Genomic DNA, 24,709 nt, shown 5'->3' with positions numbered 1-24,709 from the left:
AAATTAATATTTTGATTTATTAAGTTAATAATAAATAGTTAACATAAATTAGAACCCCTGAATTTGCTGCGGGGCGAAACGTCATGGTGGCCACAAAGGAACTTGAAGTTCTCCAGATCAATCTACCGTCAACCAAATTGACCATATTGCGATCGATGCCAGACACGCTTCCAGTATCATTGATGTCCAAACTTTCCGAGAAGCTAACATCAACTCGGATCACTAACTCATTGTAGCCAAGGTAGCACTTTTTTTCAGATCCAAGGCAAAACAGGGAGATTCTGGGAAAACGTACAACGTCGAACGGCTACAATTACAAGAGATTCGCCAAATCCTTCTCCGACCGAGTTATAAGTAACCTCTCTCGAAGTTCTCTGCCGATAACACAATGAATCGAAAACCAGTGGCAACATTACCAAGATGCAATCAGAGAAGCCGCCTCTGATTTGCTGGGTTTCAAACAGCCACCAACAAAGAACCCCTGGTTTGATGAGGAATGTCGGCAGGCAAATGCAGCCAAACAACAGGCACGCAAAGTGGCGCTGCATAAAAGGACGAGAGCTGCTCGTGAGCTCTATGAGCAGAAGAGGCGAGAGAAACACCGACTTCTCAGAAGGATAAAGAGAGGTCATGAAAAGCGTGCGGTCGAAGATGTTGAGAGCTTAAAAGCTGGAATGAAGTTCGTTTATTGAATAAATGAAACGAAATTCACAAGTACATAAACCTAGAACCGAAGGCTGCAAAGACGAAAGTGGGAACATGATAGTGGAACCGCAGTCAATGCTGAGGATATGGAAGGACCACCTCTGCAGACTGTATAACGGCGACGAAGAACTGAATTCCGCTGTAAGGCAGGATGATCCATTCAACATAGACGACGAAAGCCAACAATCCCGTCCTCCCGATTTAGACGAAGAAAAGATTGCCATATCTAAGCTGAATTCTAATAAAGCCGCTGGAGCGGATGGCTTGAATGCCGAACTCTTTAAAGCAGCTGGAGATAAGTTGGTTAGGAGCATGGACCAACTTATCTGTAAGATATGGTCGGAAGAAATCATGCCCGATGAATAAAAACTCTGTATTGTTTGCCCGATCTTGAAAAAAGGAGATCCTCTAAACTGCGCCAACTATATAGGAATCAGTCTACTTAAAATCGCCTATAAAATTTTCTTTGCCGTAATATGTCGACCAAATATTTACATTACGGCAGATCCTGGAAAAAACTCAAACACCAAATCGACACCCACCATCTTTTCATCGATTTTAAGGCGGCATACACATGGACGAGCTGTAGAGAGCCATGCCTAGTTTTGGCATCCCTGCCAAACTCGTCCGTTTGTGCAGGATGACCATGGAGAATTCACTCTGCTCCAATAAGTTGGAAACAATTTAAGAGAACCTTTCGATGCCAAAAAAGGTTTTAGACAAAGTATTGCGCTGTCATGCGATTTTTTTAAAATCGCGCTTGAAAGAATAGTGCAGAGCTCACACGTCAACACTAGAGGCACTATCTTTCAAAAGTCTGTCCAATTACTGGAATATGCTGATGACATTGACTTAATCAGAAGAACTCAGGGTGATATCAATGGGGCTTGTGAGTATTAAGTCAGAGGAGGCAAAAATGGGTTTAATGAGGTCAAAACAAAGTACATGCTTTCGTCAATAAAGGACATACAGCACCGACCGAGACGTCTTGGTCAAAACGTCACCATCGACAGACATAACTTTGAGGTAGTCAATTACTTCATCTACCTAGGCTCCGCTGTAAACGCAGAAAACAACACCACCACTGAGATACGGAGATCAAACGCAGAATAACTCTTGCTAGCCGCTGTTTCTTTGTGCTTAGAAAGCAATTGAGTGGTAAATTCCTCTCTCGAGGGACCAAAGTATCGCTATATAAGACTCTTATCATCCCCGTCCTGCTGTACGGTGCAGAAGTATGGAATACGACAAAAGCGGATAAAAGCACCTTGGGTCGTATCGAGAGAAAAGTTCTTCGTGTGATCTACGGTCCCGTATGCATCGAAGGGGAATGTAGGAGAAGATGGAATGACGAGCTGTGGGGGCTGTACAGCAACTTAGACTTAGCCAGAAGGGTAAAAGGCCAACGACTGAGATGGCTGGGTCAGGTAGAGTGCATGGAAATCAATACTCCGGCCCGGAAGAGGAAGAAAACTTCTGTCTATCAACTCCTACTCTCAACTTCCTGTTTCAACCCCAGTGGGAGATTGTTGGTGGTATAGCAAGCGAGAATGGGAGAAGACGTGTTTATACAAAGGCATGTCTCCATTTATCTAGACTGCAGTAAAGGAATTCCTAAGATGAAACCAACGGTGGCTTCTAAAGTTCCAGTTGTTAAACCACTTAGTAAAAACCTTATAAGGCTTCTTTGACATATTCGAAGCTGTTAATAGCGGTTACGTCGGCTATCGCTCTTGGATTTCAAACCCAAATCAAAGTCCCTCAATTAAAAAGTTGTGCGTCAGGTTGTCTTCCCGAAAATAAAAGAAAAGTTAGTTGCGAAGCATCAACAATCCTCATATCCGCAGGATAAACACCATAGAGGTTATAAATAGCTTAACCTTTTGATGTTAAAAAAGCCTTTAGACAAAGGCAAGGTGATGCGCTGCCATGGGATTTCTTTGACAACGTTTTTTAAAATAAAAGTGGAATGCACTCACGTCAACACTAGAGGCACTATCTTTCAACTCTTTTTAATCACTCAAACATTAACATGATTGGAAAAACTCAGCCGGCTTTTGTGAGTGTTGAAACAGAGATGACAAAAATTGGTAATCAGGGCAATATGAAGTATATGTCGTCATTGAGAAAGGACCTACAAGATCGGCCCAAGTCTGGGTCAAAACATCACCATCGACAAATGTAACTTTGAAGTTATAAATAACTTTGTCTACCTGTACTCCGCTATGTATGGAAGAAACAACAAAAACGTTAAATTACTCTTGCTATCTTCTGTTTTTTTGGGCTAAGAAAACCAAATGTCGCTATAGACCCCTATCATCGCTGTCCTGCTATACGGATGAAAGCACCTTGGGTAATTTCTAGTGAAAAGTTCCTCGTTTGATTTATTTTTCCATATGCATAGAAAATGAGTACAGGAGAAGAAGGAACGACGAACTGTACGGGTTGTACAGCGACATAGACTTAGCAAAAGAATAAAAGTAAAGCGGCTGAGAAAGTTGGCCTAGAATGCTTTGGAATATAAGTGTTGCGCACGGGAAATTGAACTGACCCATTTAAGAGTGTGCAACTGGAAAAATTTAGCTAAGGATCGAACTAGATAGAAAAGTTTGCTAAAGCCCTAGTTCGCACTTTTGTAAAAGACAAACATATTAAAATGCGTAAAAAATTTTTTACACAAACCTAAAGTAGGAGAAATCATATACACCCAGCATTTTAAGTAAAAGATATTGTAAGGCCTGTGCATCATCGTTTCGCTTTTAGCCTCGAATATGTCGATTCCTCGTCGTTCTCAGAAATAAGGACTGTCTTACGGCATATAATGGAGTATTTTGCATTTGGATCCACACCTTCATCCTTATAACGTCCAGCTCACACAACAACTGAAGTCAGCTGACCATTCACAACGTCGTAGATACTTTGATTGGGTGCTTGAGTAACACACGGTGGACGGCGAATTTCGAACAAAATTTTCTTCAGCGATGAAGCATTTTTCTGAAAATTGTAGTATTTGGGGTACTGAGAATCCTTAAGTAATTGAAGGGAGGCCATGACATTCACAAAAAGTCACTGATTGGTGCACTCTTTATTCCGGAGATGTGATCGGAATATACTTCTTCGAAAACAACGATGGAACGCGCATCATCGTCATTTCGGAGCGTTATGGTCATATGATATAATTGACTTTTTTTGCCTACTTTTGAAGAATACGATTTGGAGAATAATTTGGTTTCAACAAGACTGTGACACATGACACACAACTCTAGCGAAAATGGCTTTACTGCAAGAGACATTTCATGGCCGCATAATTTCTCATAGTGGCGATATCATCTGCCGACACCTTCCAAGAAGTAGTCAAAAATTACCTCAAAAAAATCGATAAATTTACTTGATGTCTCTATATATATATGATTTATCACTCAAGGACCACTGGGATCCTTAAAAAGACCACCTATTTAGCTTCATGACAGTTAAACCAGAATAAACTAAGCTTAAAAATATGTGAATCAATCTAAGTACATTAAAAAGACGGTTTAGAGGTGTTCGTATATTCTCATTTATCCACTGTAATCCCAAAATAAATCATAAAAACCTGAACAACCAAACTCAGAATATCCACACCTCAGTTTCAGTTGATAGTCTCAATTGCTTTAAGCTCCGTACCTGGCTCTCCGCCAGAATATTTGTTATCTAATTCATATCCTCGATTTTGTATTTGTTTGAATATTATTGTCACTGTGGTAAAATGGCCTATTTTTTGTTTTATTATATTTTATTTCTTTTTTGTTTTGTAATATAAACCAATATCATGTAATTAGCGGATTTTAGGGAAATAAATTGAATTAATTACTATGTGTTTCAAAAACCAACAAAAAAAACAAAAAGGAAATACGTGTTTTTGTTTGTTGTTGAACAGGATGTGGTTTTGTATGCCATATGCATAAGGCAATTTAAATTAATATGTATTCATAGTTTCAAATGAAAAATTGAGAAAAATGAGAAATACATATCTATATTTATATAGGTTTTATTTTTAATGGAAGTTTAAATGTTTTATATCGGTGGTTAGTGGCAAATTGAATTTTAGATTGAAAAATACATTTTTTTATAATTTTAAATTTAAATAAAAATTGACAAATTTAGAGGGTAACATGTGGAAGTTTATTAGTTGTTTATTTGGTTGAATTTACTGTGTTTAATTTCAAAGGATTATACAAATTGTAAATGGAAATCATTAACCCAAACCTTAACGGTTATTCCCTATTAACCTCTGTATTACGAGGGCAAATGTGATTAACTCTGTGCTAGCCTTTATGTTTTCAGATCAGTTTTTTCTCTATAGGATAATACCCCTTTTTTCTGTTAAACTTTTGGATAAACAAAACAAAATAATGAACTACTAACTACTGTGACGTCAGAAATTTAGCTTAAGGGTAAACTAATGAGCTTGAAGTTCGAATATTAAGCAGAATTATTTGAGGGGTGAAAGGCAACTGACTATTTTGAAAGAAAATTATTTAGTAAAATATTGAAGGTATTCTGGCGATGTAAGAGCTTGGGTTAAGAAACCTTAAGTTTAATATAGGAACACTTGTCGAAATGTTTTGAATCGTACGAAGTTTTTATTTCTTTACAAAATATGTTTATCCAACCAGTGGTGCAATCGGCTAAGGTGATTGTTGATTATTAACAGTCAAAATAATCGAATTTGATCTATGTAAGGTGATAGTCAAATTGATACCTAAAAAGCTGTCACTAGAAAATTTTGATAGTAATTTTCCTACAAATATGTCGTTTCTAAATAGAGCTTCCAGACGCTAACAAAAAATGAATGGAAAATGTCTTCAGTTACCTTTTTTTATTAACAAAAGCTTACATAATTCGAAAAAACACAAGAGAAGTAAGAATGTTATAAACACAGCCAATTTGATACTTTTATTTAAGTTTTTTATAGGAATCATTTTAAAATTTCACCAAAGCAACAATGAATTGTGATAATTGTAATCAGAAATTTTTGAATAGAATTGAATCGAGTTGAATCAGACGAAATGAAAATGATAGTTAAATTTGACTATCAAAAATATGATAGTCAACTATCAGCTTAGCCGAATCAACCCCAGGTATAAGAGTTAGGATCAGGATTTCTTGTAATTTGAAAATTGATTAATTAAATAATGACGAAATATTTAATACATTTTATAAGATTAACTCTTTGAGAGTTTTGTTATATAAAAATGGTAGTGATAATCGGTGGGTTTTAAATACCAACAAAGTGAAGACTAAAAATTATAATAAAATGTTATTAATATCGTTATTTCAAGTTAGAAGCGCTTCCACTTCGTACCTGCTAAACTTAGCTGTTATTTCAATTGTCAAACTATACTCGTAAGTTGTTATATATGTATAAGTTTTTTCTTCCTTTTTTAATTATATGTGGATTAAATTTTCCATAAATAAGCAAATCATTCACTATTGTTTCCTTTATCGAATCCCTTATCTAGACAGAGTATCAACGAATTGTTTCGTCCTATCCGCGCACTTAAATCGTTGTTTCAGGCGATTTCAATGTACACAATTCTTCATGGCTTCAACATTCGGGCCAGACAACACCAGAAGGAGTGTTTGCTGAGCTCTTCGCTCAGTTGAACCACCTAACTCATCTAGTCAACGAGCCCACTCGAATATCGGACGTGGTAGGTCGAGCAGAACACACCCTGGACTTGTTTCTTACCTCTGACCCTGATAAGTACACTATTAGTGTTCATCTCCACCAGGCACATCTGACCATTGTGTTATATCTGCAAATTTCTCGTGTCAAAACTCCTAAGTTAAAAATCGAGCTCCTAGGAGAACCGTTTGGCAATACGAAAAAGAAAACTGTTACGGTCTCAATAATTATTTTAGGATCTTTAACTGGTTACTATGCTTCCTCGCTAGTGACGTTGACTCCAGAGCAGATATGATCACAAGTTTGATTCTCCTGGGAATGAGAACTTTCATCCCGAATAGAGTTAAAAGCAACAGACCTAAGAAAACTCATGGTTCGATGCGTCAAGAACGTTAGTTTCCGTTGTTTTAAAGCCAATTCAACTGAGGAAAACCGTAATTAGTTTAAATAAGCCAAGAAGGCCTGCAACGCCCATATTCGACCCACCAAATTTGTACATGATGCAAAAATTACGGCAAAAAATACTGCAATGTCCCAAAGGCAGTACAAATTATTGATAATTTGTAAAGAGTATGAGGAAGTCTTAATACACATAAATCCGCTGGTCCGGATGGTATCCCCGCTATTGTTCTGAAGAAATGTTCTTCAACGCTGGCAAAACCACTGCGTAAGCTTTTTATCTGTCCTACTCCTCTGGTCTCGTTCCGAGCGGATGGAAAACTGCATTTGTCTAGCCTATTCCCAAAAAAGGTGAATTTTATTCACCGTCCATTTATCGACCGATTGTACTTACGTCCCTTCTTTCCAAGGTCATGAAAGCGCTGGTAAATTATCAGCTTAAGAAATATCTCGGAGACGGGAAGCTTCTTAATGAATAGGTCCACTGGTGATCTCACCAAACAGTGGAGCAAATCTTTACATCGTTTTGGCGAAAGTAAGATTATTGCACTTGATATTTCAAAAGCATTTGATAGGGTTTGGCATCAGGATCTCTTATCGAAAATGCGTTCTTTCGGTTTTCATGAATCCCTGCTTTATTGGATTAGTAATATCCTTTCGGATCGTTTAATAAAAGTAGTATTGGATGGGTTCAAGTCTGAAAAGCACATAATAAAAGCTGGTGTGCCCCAGGGCTCTGTTCTATCTCTAACACTCTTTCCTATTTTTATTAATGATCTCCTGTCTGCAACTTCTAATCCAATACATTGTTTCGCTGACGATAGTGGATGTGAAACTACAACGACAAAATATGATAAGCTCATTAAATTCCTAGCTAAACAGCATTCTTGAATGGGGATTCAAAAACCGCGTGGAATTTGATGATTCGAAAAGGCAATGGTGTCTTGTAAAGTTAAAGCGAGATTCACCCCCCTTGCAATTGTCCATGGATGGCGCTTGCATCGAGAAGACTGAACTTCTCGATATTCTCGGTATGTGTATCACCAACCACCTTTTGTGTAATGATCACATACGCGATGTTGCCAAAAATGACACAAGATGTTTGGTTTTTCTAAGGCGATACAAGAAGTTTTTCTCCCCCTCTGATCCGGCTGTTATTTACAAAACCAAAGCTTTAATATAACTCTCATATCGGGCTGGTGCACTTGCAACCTACTTAAGACTTTTGGACAGCATTGAACGGAGAGCATTTAAATTAATTGGTGATAACACCATTATAGGATGATTTACGTCGCTTGAATATCGTCGTAAAGTTTCTTGTCTCACGTTTTTTTACCGTTATTTTAACGGTTTATGCTCAAGAGAAATAGCCAGTTGCATTCCTCTCCTTAAACAGTTCAACCGTAATACTCGCCCTTCTAGGAGTGCTCATCAGTATACTCTCGAGCCCAACTTCGGTCGTACTGTCAAGAATAGAGATTCGTTCTTTAGCCGTACTAAGCGAATTTGGAATTTCTTAACAGACTCTGTTTTTCCCAGCTTGTATCGGCTTATATCGAAGAGGCGAATCTTATAACGTGCTTTACTATTCCAACGAGGTCCTATACAATGGGGCTCGTATCAACAGAACTGACAATGTCGTGATAAAACTCGTTCGAGGTCACATTGCAAAAGCTATGTCTTCGAGAGTTTACGCTTCAGCGGCTTCTGTTGTCTTTTTTTTTTAATGTTTTTTTTTAATGTTGTTTTTTTTTGTTCTATTATTTTTTTATTTGTTTGTTTTTTTTTTTTGTATTTTTTTTCGTGCCACCATCCCTATTCTACTTAAAACTAAACCCTAGAACTATAAAACAAGTATGTAAGCCAGCCAAGGCTTAAACCCCATCCCGACTACCCACTATCAAGTGCCGATTGAAGCCACCAAAACTGGTTTTCCTGCTTCACCCTATCAGTTCGGTCCCGTTCGGACACAGCCCTACTGAACCGAAGGAGCTCCGCTTCACCTTGTGCCATGACGTCCCGATTTTACGGGAGTCGCCTATCCACGGTTCTTCGTGGACGGAACGGAACGGAACTGTCAATTTATCCTGTATCAGACCGCATTTGTCTAAAAAGAGGAATGCCTCTGGCGGAATAAAGCCGCTCAAGCGTGCACTTTAAAAATACTCGTCGTTTGGATAGAACGCCCCGAAAATTAAATTGTTGGTTAAAGACATAGCTCTTGCAATGTGACCTCGAACGAGTTTTATCACGAAATTGTCAATTCTGTTGATTCGATCCCCTTTGTATAGGACCTCATTGGAATAGTAATGCACATAAGAAGACTCGGCTGTTCGAAATTAGCAGGTACAGCGTCGTAAGCAATATTGCTGAATCTTGTCGAAATCACGCTGCAAGAGAATTCTAATAACCTCAACCTTTCGGGCCGTTCTGTACGCAATTAGATCGTCGGCGTACGCAATTGCCTTTGTAAGACTACCTATCAGATCGCTGGTGTAAATGCTAAAGAGAATCGGCGAATGCACCGCTCCCTGTTGAAGATCATTTTTAATTGAGAATGTTGTGGTAGAAGTTATATTGCCACTTTTCACAACAAACCGAAGCTTTATCAGTGACTAAGCCGTTGCCTGAATGTCTTTTTAAATTATTAAAAGTACTACCAAGTTGGTGGTACATACGTATCCAATTTTCTTTTATTTTGTTCAACAAAGGAAGACGCATAGGCTTTTCATTCAGTCCTTCTATATGGAATATTAGGACAAATTTCTGCAACGTGATAGCTATCACCAATTTACCAATTTAATTTTGGCTGAAATCTTTACTGTCTACAAAATTATGATACAGAAGCTTTTAGTTTTTTAATGAGCTGTTATGTAATAATTATTAATATTTTATTAATTTGCTTGAAAGAGCTTTTACAATAGTGACACCAAGTCAAGTTGTTTTTAATCAAACTTATTCTAAATATTTGAAGTGACAACATTTACAAGATTGTTGACGTAGATAGAAATATGCAAGGTCATAAGACTTTAAATTATTTCTTGACTCAACTATTTTTTGATTTAAAATTAATAATAATCCTACAATTTCAGGTTTTTGAGTTTATCAAAATAAGGGTTTTGAAATGTTCAAAAAAAAACATAAGATTAATATTATCAACCTCAAACTTAAAGTTTAAATGCATAAAAGCATAGTATTACGTATGCTTTAATGGGATGTTGGTTACTTACCTTCCTTCACCTACAGAAAAGTACGAGTATCTACATTATAACAGCCTATCTCCAACTGATTTTTGGAGTTCTTTTTTTAAATGTTTTTTGATGACAAGTACTTGATTGTTTTTCCTAGAAATCCCACCAACTTGCACTCCTTTTTCAGTTTGTCAGTCTTTTCCATTCATGAAAATAAAAAATGGTGACACTGCTGCAGTTGAAACATTCAGGATTTATTATTGTAATCATATTGTATATATTGTGGTCCAGCGACAAAAGAAAAAATGAAAATAAATTGCCAATTTATTATTGTTCAGTTGGGATATGCACTGACGAAAGATTTAATAAAAAATCACTAAAGTGATAAAATTGCGTATACGCCTAAGTGGACCACTATTAGTTATCATTGATAAAAAAAACAATGTCATCATTATTACGTCAATGAAAACTACAGTACTTTAGTAGAATTAGTGCATCACCTCTAGTTTGAAAAGTTTCTTCATTAAATTTAAAATTACTTTAAGAAATTTGTTGTTAATATAAAGTCCAAATATATTTACAAAATTATTTTAATTAATTGTATTTTATAATTTAAAATAGATATTTTATTATTAAAGACTTTGCGATTTTGGAAGTTCTTGTTGCATCAATTGCTCGTGCTAGGAAACTCGGATTATTCATAAGATCAAGTTCATAAAAAGCTTTTTCTGACTTGTGTAATGGCGATATGACTAAAAAGGTGTATTAGATGGAGTTGTTTTCAATTCTCACCATTACTAAAACAGATGTTTATATTTTGTTTGTTTGTTATATGATTCGCTATTTTTTAATGTTTAATATGTAGCCTTGGTTGTTGCAATTCGTCAAAATACATTGTTTTTTTGTTCAACAAACAAAAAAAATACTCTTTTGAGGGATTAAGTTGCCCTGAACTGGAATCTCAATATAATTCTTCTATCTCATTGGATTTTTAAAATAAGCATTTTCACAAACTGCATGGCACAAATCTTTAATCTCCAAAGTCATTCAAAAATATAATATTATAACTTTTTGGTTGGTTTCTTACTCCGTTTCTGGAAATTTTCATTAGTTTTGAGTTTTTGTCTGAAACCCCGAATGTAATGCTTCAAGGGTTTTAAAATATACGTTTTGATACAAATTTTCTAACCGAACTTCGATCTTAAAAATTCAAATTCTAACGTTTTGAGGTGACTGTGCCATTAAAAAAAGATTGACCCCATTCATTTAAAAGACATAGATTAAAAGTCTAATGTGACTCTCTTTGAGAACTCCAGCTGTGGCAATGATATAGACTTGGAATTCATGGAACCCAACCAAAGAACTCTATTGATTTTATTCTCGAAATACGATCTTATCTAATGAGTTCAACTTGGTGGAAAAAGAAGAATCTTAAAATTGATTTAAGTAATGTCATGAGAACTTTGAAAAATGCTTTGGCAAAATCAGTTTAGATTGTTTCAACTTCCGATTGAAAAAAACCTTTAGTGATTAGGTTTAAATGGAATTAATCTAATTTTTTAAAGCTGCTTCTTAGTTTCCCTCTCAAATGGTGGACCTAATTGAGGGGAGGGCAACCGAGGCGGATAGAGACAATAGAGACTTCGGAAAATAGCCCTGATAAGAAGCACTTCCAATTCGATACCTGTAGTGTATTCCGGAAATAATAAGCAAATACTTGTTTAAGATATTAGACTTCAATGTCTTATTTTTAATTCACTTTTATTGGTAGGTATAAATCATAATTAGGTTAAGTACAATGTAGGTCATGCCATAGACAATGAGTTTCCTAAGAATGATGGATGGGTCCATGTTAATTTGACAGACAGCCAGATCAGCTGGACGCTCAATGTTATTGAGCGTAAGCATTGTAAGACTTGCTGATAAATACTCAACAATACCCATCTTGAGGGAGTACCCAAATCGCTTAATGGCTGAGTGGGGTGGTACTCGCCAGCAACCTCGAAGGTTGGGTATTCGATTCCGTGTTCTGATTGAGACATTATCGGAAAAGTAAAAGCAGCCAGTTTTTAGTCTTGAAAAATCTCAGCAACACTCGTTGGTCTTGTCAAGCTGAAGCTACCAAAGCATTATTCAACGGCTTTTCGGAAATCGAAGAAGCTTTAACCAGCATATCTTCCAATAAAGAGCAATAAGACATCGTGAGGAATGAAGCAACGCACCTTCTTTAAAAGATGAGTGGTCTCGAAACAGCTCTCTTTGCAACATTTTGGAACGATATCTTGGAGCGTTTCAAAGCTACAAACAAGATGTTGCAAGACCCAAATATGATTCTTGAATCGGTAATGCGTGCACTAGAACCGTTGAAGTCATTCGCGGAATCCAAATAAAATGATTTTTATAAATACGATTAAGCAGCGAAAAAAAGTCTGTCACCCAACGAAAAATACAAAGTATCCGCCTTCATCCCAGTGATTGACCAGCTTCGCTCTTACTGAAAAATTGCACACCTATGAAGCTGTACGTTCTAGATTTAAATTCCTGAATCAAATCGAGAAGATGGATGCTGAAAATTTGCACGCTGCAGCAGAGGTATCGGTGTATCCAGATGATTTAGAGCATAGTCTTGGTAATGAGCTACATTCCCAAACTTTTTTGCATTGAGAATGAATTTGGATTTGATGGTAACAAATTTCACTGGAGAGCGCTTTTTTTCAAATAATTCAGATAATTCTTTTTTCCGCTTATATTTATATATGTTTGTATTGAACAAAAGGAATCTACTTGGTTTCATAATAAATTATGTATTGAAAAACTAGAGTGAAAAAAATGGTTTACTTTATTTTGAAAATAATTTGGGGCGAAGGGGCCTCCTCTCCTTTATTGCCCCGAGGCCTCTAAATCCGGACTTGCTTAAATGCATACAGTGTTGGCCGAAACATAAGCAATTTAGTTGCCTCCCTTATTAAATAATTAAAAAAACTTATTAAGGATTCAAGTAGTTTATATTTTTGTTTTTAATATTTTGATAAATATTTACATTTAGTGTAAATAAAATATAATTGTTTTTGTATTAAATATAGAACCATTATTTCATTTAATTCAATATAAAGCTGGTTAAACTAAAAGCAACTTTTAAAAAGCACATCTTCGAGGCATGGAGTCAATCAAATTGCTTATAATGCTGTTTGGGATACTTTCCCATGACTAACAGATCGTTTTAATTTTTACAATTAATCTTTATAATTCGTCGATCTACAATTTCCCATAGATTTTCTACGGGGTTGAGATCTGGGGACTGTGATGGCCAATGTAACGCGTCAATCCGGGTTTCTTGAATCTACGTCTTAGCTTGATTGGACGTGTGCCCTAGGTCGTTCAGAAGCATCTGATCCTTAACGTGTGCCAACATTATATTTTGCAAAATATAACGGTACATAAAACTATCCATTGTACCATCTATTTGGTGAATCGGTCCCAGTCCATGTCCTGAAAAACATCACCGCACAATAACGATATTTCCTCAGTGTTTTAAAGTAGCTTTGGTGTAACGTGGATTTAGTGACTCTTTAGTTGGTCTGCGAACACGACGAAAACCATCGGAACTCTTAAAATTGAATTTGGACTCTTTCAAAAAGAGTACGTTTCTCCACTTTCTTACGGTCCAGTTTATGTGGACATTACGTTCAGATCGGGGTTGGTATTTCTTTTGATGATATTCGAGATCTATACTCAGGTGATTGCTTGAAGGTGAAGCGATACAACATGGCTAGCGCAGATTTGATAAAAATTACTATTACTTTGTGAACATTAATAGTAATGTTCACAAAGTTCTTTTTGATTTTGTATGTGTTTATAGATTACAGTCTACATCTTCTCAATCCTTTCTCGAGGATTTTTTAAATTTTCTACGTGGTGAAAATGGGTGTAATCTCGTTGTATTGGGTGATTTCAACATTGACATCTTAACTTTGAGCGCTGTATCTGATTATTACCTTGCTCTAACAGCTGAACATGGTCTTACATCTTTTATAAATGAAGTAACAAGGCCGATATCAGGCAAGTGCATTGATCATGTTTTTGGTCGTTTTATGAAAATCTCTTAGGTAAATTGTTTTGGTATCAACTTTGATTTGAAAATAACTGACCACAATATGACTGGTATTTTTGTCAACGGTGTTTTTGGTGTGAAACGTAACTGTTTCACTTCCCCACAGATTGTGACTAATATAAGATATCCCTTACTTAATAATCATCTGCGTTTTGAATTTTGGGAGGAGGTATATGCTGAAGAAAATGCTTCTCAAGCGTATGACTCGTTTCTAAATATTTTAAAAGATCATATAAAAAGCTCTAGTTTCACAGTCACAAAAAAGAAATCCCAGGTAAGATTAAAACCGTGGATAAGCAATTCTATTTTGAAAAAAATTAAAGTGAAAAATAAAATGCGCAAATTATGTTTTAAGCATCCACGTAACTCAAACTTAAAAAAACGGTTTAAGAAATTGAGTAAGAAAACTAATAAGGAAATTTCGACCTTACCCGACAACTACTACTGTTCAAAATTTCAAAACGCTCAAGGAAACTCAAAAAAGGAATGGAGTATAATCAATAGTTTAGAAAATAGAATCACGCCTTATCAATTTAACCCCATTGTGCTGAAAGAAGCAGGAGTTGACAATTTTGAGCCTGTAGTTTTGAGCCTGTAGTTGTAGCTAATACAATGAATTCTTTGTTTCAGTAGGAGATATGTCTTTCCAATCAAACTGTAGGTCGCTTTGCAACAGATGTGTAAGTTCTCAAGTGCATGTTAATACGACGACTGCAAATAGCTTCTTTTTTGAAGAAATAACTGAGTTAGAAGTCTTAAGTACGATCTACTCTCTGAAGAACTCGAATTCTTGTGGTAACGATGTCATTTCTAATGTACCACTTAAGAAAATTGCGCCAAATTTAGTTGAAATCCTTGCACATTTATTCAATTTAAGTATTCTTAGTGGAACTTTTCCTGATCAACTGAAATGTGCAGATGTATTACCACTGTGCGCGCATCTAGCAAAAATTAACATTTTTAGTCCAGTTCAGTTTGGGTTTAGGGAAGAATGTTCCACTGAGGATGCTCTTTTATGTTTTTGCTCTTTTATTAACAAAGCCTTGGATGAAAGCAAGTTTTGCGCTGGTCTCTTTGTGAATATTATCAAAGCATTTGACATGGTTGTTCACGATATTCTTTTGGATAAACTATATAGTGTCGGTTTTCGTGGCTTTATATACAACTGGTTCGCTTCTTACTTAAAGAACCGTAAACTAAGAGTAAAAATCGGAGATTTCTTAAGTAGCCCCCAGGTGCTAAGCTTAGGTGTCCCCCAAGGGTCAGTCTTAGGACCGGTTCTGTTTTTGATTTTCATTAACTCTCTGTTTTCCCTACCGTTTGCAGGTAGAGTTACGGCTTTTGCAGATGATCTTGGAATCGCATATGGCTCAACGAGCCCACTGAATCTGACAGCTGAACTAAACCACGATATTCACTTATTGAGATTATGGTTTGCTTCACATAAGTTAATTGTAAGTGGAAAAACCAAATTAATGTTTTTCAGATTAGGTTCACTTGAGACACCATATGTCGATGTCAAGTTCCACTCGTTTGACTGTCAGCGTTTCAGCTTAAATAGTTGTGTTTGTACATCTGTGTCTGAAGCAACCTTTAATGAAAATGAGGCCTGCAGTTCGAACTGTTTTCAAATTGAAGTGGTCAGGAACTTTAAATATCTTGGTACTACGATCGATCAAAACATGAGTTGGATGCAACACATTTCTAGTTTGAAACAATACTTGCGCTCTTCTATTAGGTGTTTATATCGGTTAAGAAAGTGTTGTTCTAATAGAACACTCATTACTGTTTACCATGGAATCTTCCATTCAAAACTGCAATATGGGATTAGTGTTTGGCTAGGTGCCTACATGTCCAATCTAAGGCCAATCGTCATCTTACAAAAGTGCGCCATAAGAAAAATTAGTAACGCTCATCGCCTTGCTCACTCTATGTCATTGTTTAGATCCTTGAGAATTCTTCCAGTTAGGCATTTATTTTATTTTAGGGTCTCTAAAATATTTTATATGAGAGGTGGCTATATGCAAAGTCCTATATTTGATTCACGTAACTTACGTAGCATAAGCCGTCATGTTGTCTTAATTCCAGCTTTCCGCATTACTCATTATAGGAACTCCTACCCAGTTGTGTCCTGTAAACTTTTTAATAATCTTCCTCATGATATAAGAGTTATAAGAACCCAAAGTAAATTTTTAAAAAATGTTAAATCATGGCTTCTTGATTTTGATCACGATGAGATAGAAGATTTGCTCTCCTATGTTGCATAAATATTAGTTTAAAATCTTTAAAATTTTAATTATATTTGTAAATTTTATTGTTAATTTAAAAAAAAAGAAAAAAAAAAAAAAAACAATAATCACTGTCACCCCACTTTGATTAATTTTGTCTTTTTTAAAGTGACATCTAACACTATTTATAGCTTTTATAAGCAAAATACAAAATGTCACTAGCTATTCTCAATTGTAAAAAGTAAGATTTTGTAACTATGTATATACGTTAGTTTATTATGTAAAAGAGAATAATGAATGAATGAATAAATAAATGAATAAAATAAATAAATGAATCTTTTTTAATTGACTTTATTATTGCAGAATCCTCTCGTTTTGTTGTTTATCTTGGCCTGCTACCTTGATGAACCGTTTGGAATGACTTTTAGGACTTGTAAAAATTATCAATGGGCACATCGATGATATCGGAATTGAATATTTTTCCGATATTTTAATTTCACTCATTCCACTTTTTTATTCTTTTACAATTTTTGTTTTAGGTATTTCTTTAAAGTATTTGTGTTCGGCCATTATTCAAAAGCTAGCTAAGAACACTGATTAGCTTGCCCGTGACTTAAATAACAGCTTATAAATAGATTCAACTCCACTCATTTGACAACACCTTTAATATGAACAATGGATTCTGTAATTTTAAGTGGACTGTTTTAAGTTTTTAGGACTGTCATCCTATAAGAAAATATGAGTTCAATTCCTCCAATTTAATTTTTTCTTCATTGATACTCTCCCTAGCAATGAATTTTCAAGTAATCCAAAAGTTATTTTGGTCATGTAACATTCTTTTAAAAATAGCCCCCAGATTTGGCTTAGAATCTATAGGGCCTTCCATTTCTGTCACAGGAACAGTTGTCAGTTATAACTTTTCCACAGGCTAAATTTCCACTAAATGTTTTTATTTGAATTCAAAAAATAAAGTCATTTTTGAGTACAGACCAATCGCAAACCAACTATTTTTGACTTTTTGTTCGAATAGCTTTTGATTGTTAAAAATCTCCTTAGTCCCGTACAATTTGGTTTAGAACCTAATAGCTCCTTTTACAAATTAACCACATTCAAAAATATAATTAGGTTCTTTACTTATCTTGTTACCATTTTATTTTTATTTTAAATTTTCTCAACACCTTCTCTTGAACTTCCATTTATTTTTTAGAAGTAAGTTCGGAAACAACTGCCATTAAGATTTCTAACAAAACCTTAAAGGAACTCTTAAACTTGACATAAAAAATAAAATGTATACGATTCAATCGGTCTTTTAAATAAATTGTATAACTTATGAAGGTATTTTCCAATATCCACCAATTTATTTCTCCCAACGAAAAAAATTTGTTCAACCACCTTCCCCTAATTTCCCGCCCAAAACCGAACTATATAAATTACTAACGTATCGGTGGTCGTTGTCGTAGGTAGAAGTTAACAACGTACATATCTACGTTATCCAAACAAGAACTGTATGCTTACACAAAAGTCACGTATCGAAAATATCGTTTTAAAAATGTTTTGACATATCGAACGAAAATTAAAGGTCAGGGAAAAGTAATATAAATTTTATATCAAGACTAAAGAAAATAGGTACATTACACCACAAGAACAACCCCCTCCCCAAAGTAAATAAAAGTTTATTACGCTACCTACCATTTTGAAATATTTTTATTTTCCTGTAACACGACTTGTTGATTGCTTTTTGAGTATAATATATTTTTGGTTTATTTTATTTTCGTTTGTTTATTCCAACACAGCTGAAAAATATGGACTTTAAGTATAATTTATTTTTTCTTTTGCACAATAACTTTAAATTTGTATTCTGTAAGAAAAATATATATCGTTAGGCAACCATTAAAACAATTTCTTTTATTTTTTTATATTTCACTTGAAATTGGCCTTTTTAAAAAAAAATACGGAAATAGGGAACCGGAAAAGAAAACTGATAGCCCTTTTTTTTAATTTATATTAAATTATTCAAAGCACTTTCTCATTTTCTTCTACTATTTTGTTTTCTTTGGGTTTCAGTGTCCCGACAGAATTGTATATATCACTCACAGGAGAGCCTTTACACCGAGTTTTCCGACAAACGACCGGCAATAACTAGGAGACGAATATCCTGAAAAATTATTATTATCCGTATATCTTGTTGCTGTCTCCTTTTTGAAGGGATTTTCCTCCAATTCTTCGTTAATGTTATCCTACACGAAGAAGAAGAAATTCAGATGAGGACGATATTTTTAGAACACTTTGATTTGCTGTTTCATAAATATATAGGTTTGTTTTTGAAATGAGGTCCTCAAATAACAATTGATAAGTTTTTTGGTCTCTCCCGTTTCTCTGTCAGTTTTCTTCTTATTTTAAATTCAACCCTCGATTTATCCTTTTTCAAACAAGTCAGCTAACAACAAAAATTCAAATTAGCCTTTAAAGTCCGTTAAAGAGGACCAGGAGCAGGAACAGAGGAACAACTCTTAGAACACGCGCGATTCGAAATTCAACTTGAAATCCCACTCTTGAAAGAAATTACTTCCATCTTGAAGATGTTTAAAGGACCTCGACAATGCTGTCAAGCTGTTTCTGCCACACTGCGACACTAATGAGGTCTTTTCAGCTGTCACTTTTAGTCCTTTTTGTTGTTGTCTGTTTTATTTTTGTATAGGTAAAAGGTAGGTTCTTGAACGTTTTTTTCGTATCTCATACCGTTTCTGACGCTTACTCACTCCACACTGTTTGCTGTATGTAACTAATGCAAATTGTCCTACGCGCAAGGACGACTGATGTAGTAATGGCCCACAGGATACGAATTTGAAATGGGGCTAATATAAAGTCATTAGATGCTTATTTTGAATAATGGCATAAAACATCCTGACCACAACGCGAAAATACAGTAATAGTAACGTAGGACGAGAGGACATACATAAATATTTGCGAATTGCGACCATTACCCGGAGTCACTGCCGATGCCGATGAAGCGACCGCCACACCACCGAGAACGAAAACGACGACGGGAACGATACACGGAGACCGAGAGAAAGTGTACTGCAACGTTGTTGGTTGTTGGCCAGGCCAGCAATCAAAAATTCGAATCCATTATCCTTGTCATTATTCAAATTCTCACTTTGAACAATTTTTATGCAAACAACGGTGTCTGGGCTTTAAAAATATATGGAACGTAGAGCAGTTAAATGGGTCGTGAGTTGTTGGTGTTGTTGTTGTTGGAGGAAGGGAGGCTATAAAGTAAGACAGAGCACCACCACCGGAGGAGGTTTAAAGTTTATTTCCTATAAAATATTCGTACACGTTTAATGGTTTCTGTAGTATATTGACGAATAGCCTACAAGAATAGATTTTTCTTTTCATTTGTCTGTGGCTTCCTTGTATATCCTTTTTTGGGTATAATCCTTGATTTTTTTAGGTTATTTTGAACCGCGAATACGAACTAACGACGGATCAACGTGACCGAATTCAATAGAGAGCCGTATTTGACTGAAAAATTCAACATCACAGGAAGCTACTTTATATTGAATCTCTGCAAGGAGTGTTTTGATATCCTGAGAAGAGATGAATAATTTTGTGTTACTTGCGCAGAATGAAAGGATTTTTTTTTCTTCATTGAGAATTTGTTTGGCAACTAGTGGTTCATAGATGGAGCTAACGTTATAAAACAGTTTCAAATATTTCATTTCATCAAGCTGTGAATGTTCATATCAAATAAATTTGTAGTTATATTTCAACTATAAACAATTTTAAGAACATTTATAAATAGGGTAAACTGTTCAAAAATTATTATTTAATTGCAATTTAATTTCAAAAAGAACCATGAATTGCTGCCTATTAGTGAGATATATAGAAAATTTTACAGGAAAACACCTCATCCATGCATGAACCTTAGATTACTGAACAAAGGAATTTACTGAAATAAACCCTCGGTGTATATATTACAAAAGACATTAGCAGAAAATATTGGTTCAAAAACAGCATTAACACGAAACAAATCATATCGACCTTGGCTTTAAAACATGTAATCTAATTCAGCTATTTAACTTATCACTCGAAATCAATTGGGATGTATTATTTTAAAATTTTTGAATACTGAGTTATTATTATATATATATATATTTGAAGATACGTACATAAGTAGTAAACGTACATTAAATGGATATCCAGCTATTGTGACCTTTAGGAAATCTTCAAGCAATCTTACAGAGTCAATTTCAAACATGTTCCCAGATCACTTTGAGGCTGCCTAAGAAGATTTTTTTTCTGAAAGCATCTTTTCCATTTTTTTCTCCTAAAAGACAAGAATACAGTCATCTTAAATCAATCAAATTTTCTATTTTTGTGCCTCCATACGTGAAAATATTTAAAAGCTAAATAAGTGTTTCAGTCCTAGTCCTAATCGATTACTGTCATTGTTTCTTCTTTTCAACCAGTCTCTGGAATGTTTAAAGTTCCCCGATCTTTGAAAATATTCATAACTAACGCAGGCCCATTAAAAATGTAATTATAATTAAAGTGAATAATCGACTTTTAAATAAGTTTCTGGTCATTGATATATCTAAACTAGAATAAAACATATTAAATAAATTACAACTTGCAGAAATCGGTTCACGTTGTCCGTATAGCGTATGATGGGAATCAATTGACAAGAGCGGCCTGGCTCTTAAGGAAATTAAGCAAAACTCTCACAATCAATAGTTGAAGTCAAAATATCACGAATAAACATGACACTATACAATTTTCTTCTCCACTCAAGAGTTTGTATTACAAGTAATAGACATTTCGAATTATAAGAATGATGGAAACCTTCTATATTGTTTTCAAAAATATTTTGAAGAGCAAATCTGAGATTTTTTTTTTGAACATTTTCAATTCTCTTTTTATTAAAATCAGTTGTAGAGCTCCAAAAAACACAGATATATTCAAGAACAGGACGCCCAATGCTGCAGTATAGTGATTCAATAGTGTAAGGGTCCTTAAATTCCAATGAGTTTCTTTTGATGAATCCAAGTAAAGAATTTGCTTTGGATATAATATAATTAATATGTAAGTTAAATTTCAATTAAATCAAACATAACGCCCAAGTCTTTGAACTTTTCAACAACTTGTAACGGAAAATTATTTAATGAATAGTTTGCAATAATATTTAATAAAGTTCTATTGTAGGCACACTTGTCAACATTTAACAACAGATCATTTGACTTGAACCAATCAACAAATGAATTTAGATCATTTTAAAGCAGAAGACAATCATTTAAATTAGAAATTAATTAGCGAAAAGAACTTTATGTCATCCGCATACATAAGGCAGTGAGAATTTTTAAGAACATTTAGAAAAGTAAGAATAATAAAGGACCCATATGACTACCTTCTGGAACACCAGCAGTTACTTTAATATCTTTTGAGAAAAAAATCCCTTATCTTTAGATATACCAAGTAAATATGAAGAAAGCCATTGAAATAGCGGTCCATGAACGCCATACGTTTGAAGTTTTTTTAAGAGAATGTGTAAATTAACCCTACTAAAGGCTTTTACAAAGTCTGTATAAATCACATGAACTTGTTTTCAATTGTCTAGAGTATTAATGACAAAATTTGTGAATTCTACTAGATTAGAATAAGTAGACCTACCTTTCCAAAAACCATGTTGATATTTGCTTACATTTTGCTTTATGATAGATTTAAATTTATCTTGAGCAAGGCTATATAAAAGCTTTGGAACAACAGGTAGCTTAGTTATTGGTCTATAGGTTGTTTCTAAGTTTTTTGATCCAGATATAAAATCGCATCAATGATAGAGACTTTCCACTCATTCAGGAAAATACCATTGGAAATAGATTCATTGAATATATGTAATGGCGGAACAAAAAAAAAACTTGCAAAATGACGAAAAACAATAAGAAAATTCTATAAAAAAAATATATATTCTATATATCTGCAGTTTTCTTAGGTTAAAGTTAAGCAAAGCATCTTCAATATTAGTTAAGTCAAATGATATATAGATGGCAAGGCATTAAAATATTGATAATTTAGAAGAGTTATAAATACTTTAAAAAAAACTGTCCAAAAAAATCTACAATCTAACGTCCTATAGTGATATTCTATAATATTCCAACTTTTTTTTTTATTCTTCTAATTTTTCTTCTGTTATATTATGTTAAAAACTTAAAATTAACATGTTTTTTTTTTTTTAAAAGTCTATAATTATTAATTTATTACAATGCTCTACTTTTTGGTTGGATGCATTCCTAAAGTAATCTCATGTCGATTTCATCTTTACAGACTTCAGCAAGGAATTCTGCAAATTAATTCATGAAATTTTTCTAAGCAAATTAAGTTAAATTTGACTTAACATCCATTTCGTTTTGTGGATTTCGTTATATCTTAAAGAAAAATATTATAGAATCATGTTCAAGAGTAAACCTTAATGTCAATTAAAAGTCAATTCTGGTATACCTCAAGGAAGTAACCTAAGTCCATTATTGTTTATTGTATTTTGAAATGTTGTGTCATCTGTTTTAAATAATTTCTGTATCGCTTGAAAATGCAGATGATGTTAAAAAAAATTTGAATTATTTACTCCATAAAAGACTTTTAAGAGACAGAAACGATTTTAATCGATTTTATTAACTTCCCATAGGAAGTTATTGTAATGGGTCCGATTTGTCAAATTGGAAATTTTGACATTTCTCGACGTTTCAAGGTCCCTAGAGTCGAAATAAAAGATTTTTAGAAAGATGTCTGTGCGTGCGTGTGTACGTACGTTTGTACGTCCGTACGTCCGTACGTCCGTATGTCCGTACGTCCGTACGTCCGTACGTCCGTACGTCCGTACGTCCGTACGTTCGCGACGTTTTTTTCGTCGTCCATAGCTCAAGAACCAGAAGAGATATCGACTTCAAATAAATTTTGTTATACAGATAATAAGGCAGAAAGATGCAGAAAGGGCTCTCAAGAAAATTGCGTGGGTGGTTTTTTTACCATAGCAGTTTGAAAAAAAGGTGAAAATTTTGGTTAACCCTAAATATCTTACGAACCAAAAACACTAAAGACTTGAATTAAATTTTATATAATATACTGTAACGTGATACAAAACAGGTATATTTTTTGAAAAAAATCAATATAACGGTTTTTTTTATAAATCAAAAAAACTAAAAAAAAAAATTTGTAACCTCCAAAATTTTACGACTGAAATATGATTTCATCTCTAAAACAGTTTTGTGCAACGACGAATAATGTTTTTGACACCTGATAAAATTTTGAGAAAAATCTAATTGACAGTTTTTTTACAAAAAATAAAAACCTAAAAAAAAAATGTATAAAAGTTGGTAAAAATTGATTTTCGACTCAAATATCTTTTCAAAACTTGGAGATATTGGCTTTAATTTACTTTTATCTTTCAAAACATCTTGTTGTCAACATTCAGTTAAAGTTTGAAAAAAATCTATTTCACAGTTTTTGTACAAAAAATTAAAAACCAAAAAAAAAAAAATAACAAAAGTTCGTAAAAAATGATTTTCGACTCAAATATCTTTTAAAAGCTTTGAAATAATAGGTTTTAAATAATTGTTTCTAATAAGAAATATTGTTTTCAACATTAGGACAAATTTTGAGAAAAATCTAATTGACAGTTTTTTTTTTTTAAATAAAAACCTAGAAAAAAATTTATAAAAGTTGGTAAAAATTGATTTTCAACTCAAATATCTTTTCAAAACTTTGAGATATTGGCTTTAATTTACTTTTATCTTTCAAAACATCTTGTTGTCAACATTCTGTTAAAGTTTGAAAAAAATCGATTTGAAAGTTTTTGTACAAAAAATTAAAAACCGAAAAAAAATTTACAAAAGTTCGTAAAAATTGATTTTCGACTCAAATATCTCTTCAAAAATTTTAAATATTGGCTTCAAAGTAATTTTATCTTATAAAAAATATTGTTTTCAACATTTGGTAAAATTTTTAAAAAATTCGAATAGACAGTTTTTTTACAAAAAATAAAACTCTAAAAAATAACAATACCTACTAAAACTTGGTAAAAATTTACTTTCGGCGCAAATAGCTTTTCAAAAATTAAAAAAAATTGCCTTCAAACTTATTTTATTTCACGGAAAATATTGTTTTCAATATTCAGTTATTTGTATATAAAAATCCAAAAGTCCGTTTTTTCATTAAAAAAGTCTACAAAAAATAGTACGCAAATTTGGTAAAAATTGGTAGACAAACTTTGAAGCAAGACAAATCGACAGACGGGATGGGAAGTTATCAGTGTGGGTCGCATCCCAGCCTCTTTTTAATTTACAAATATACCTCAGCTGGGATCACGTCTCCAAGTTTTGGGACCGAGCTTCCTTCAGGACGGATGATCTCCATG

General features: G+C 34.0%; 1 protein-coding gene across 1 annotated transcript in view; it reads right to left on the bottom strand.

The window, feature by feature from the left end:
- The window catches only part of LOC129954049 (guanylate cyclase soluble subunit beta-1), a 326,886-nt gene extending 307,079 nt beyond the window's left edge, over positions 1–19,807 (bottom strand). Inside the window, exon 1 of the mRNA XM_056067692.1 lies at positions 17,992–19,807. Within this exon, the coding sequence (XP_055923667.1) occupies positions 17,992–17,994 (3 nt within the window). The 5' untranslated portion in view covers positions 17,995–19,807. The remainder of the gene's footprint in view (positions 1–17,991) is intronic.
- Between the last annotated feature and the right edge of the window lie 4,902 nt (positions 19,808–24,709).

This window comes from Eupeodes corollae, chromosome 1 (assembly GCF_945859685.1).
Source record: "Eupeodes corollae chromosome 1, idEupCoro1.1, whole genome shotgun sequence".
NCBI lineage: Eukaryota > Metazoa > Arthropoda > Insecta > Diptera > Syrphidae > Eupeodes > Eupeodes corollae.
The sequence above is the reverse complement of the archived record's forward strand: the minus strand, read 5'-3'. Positions and strand labels throughout refer to the sequence as shown.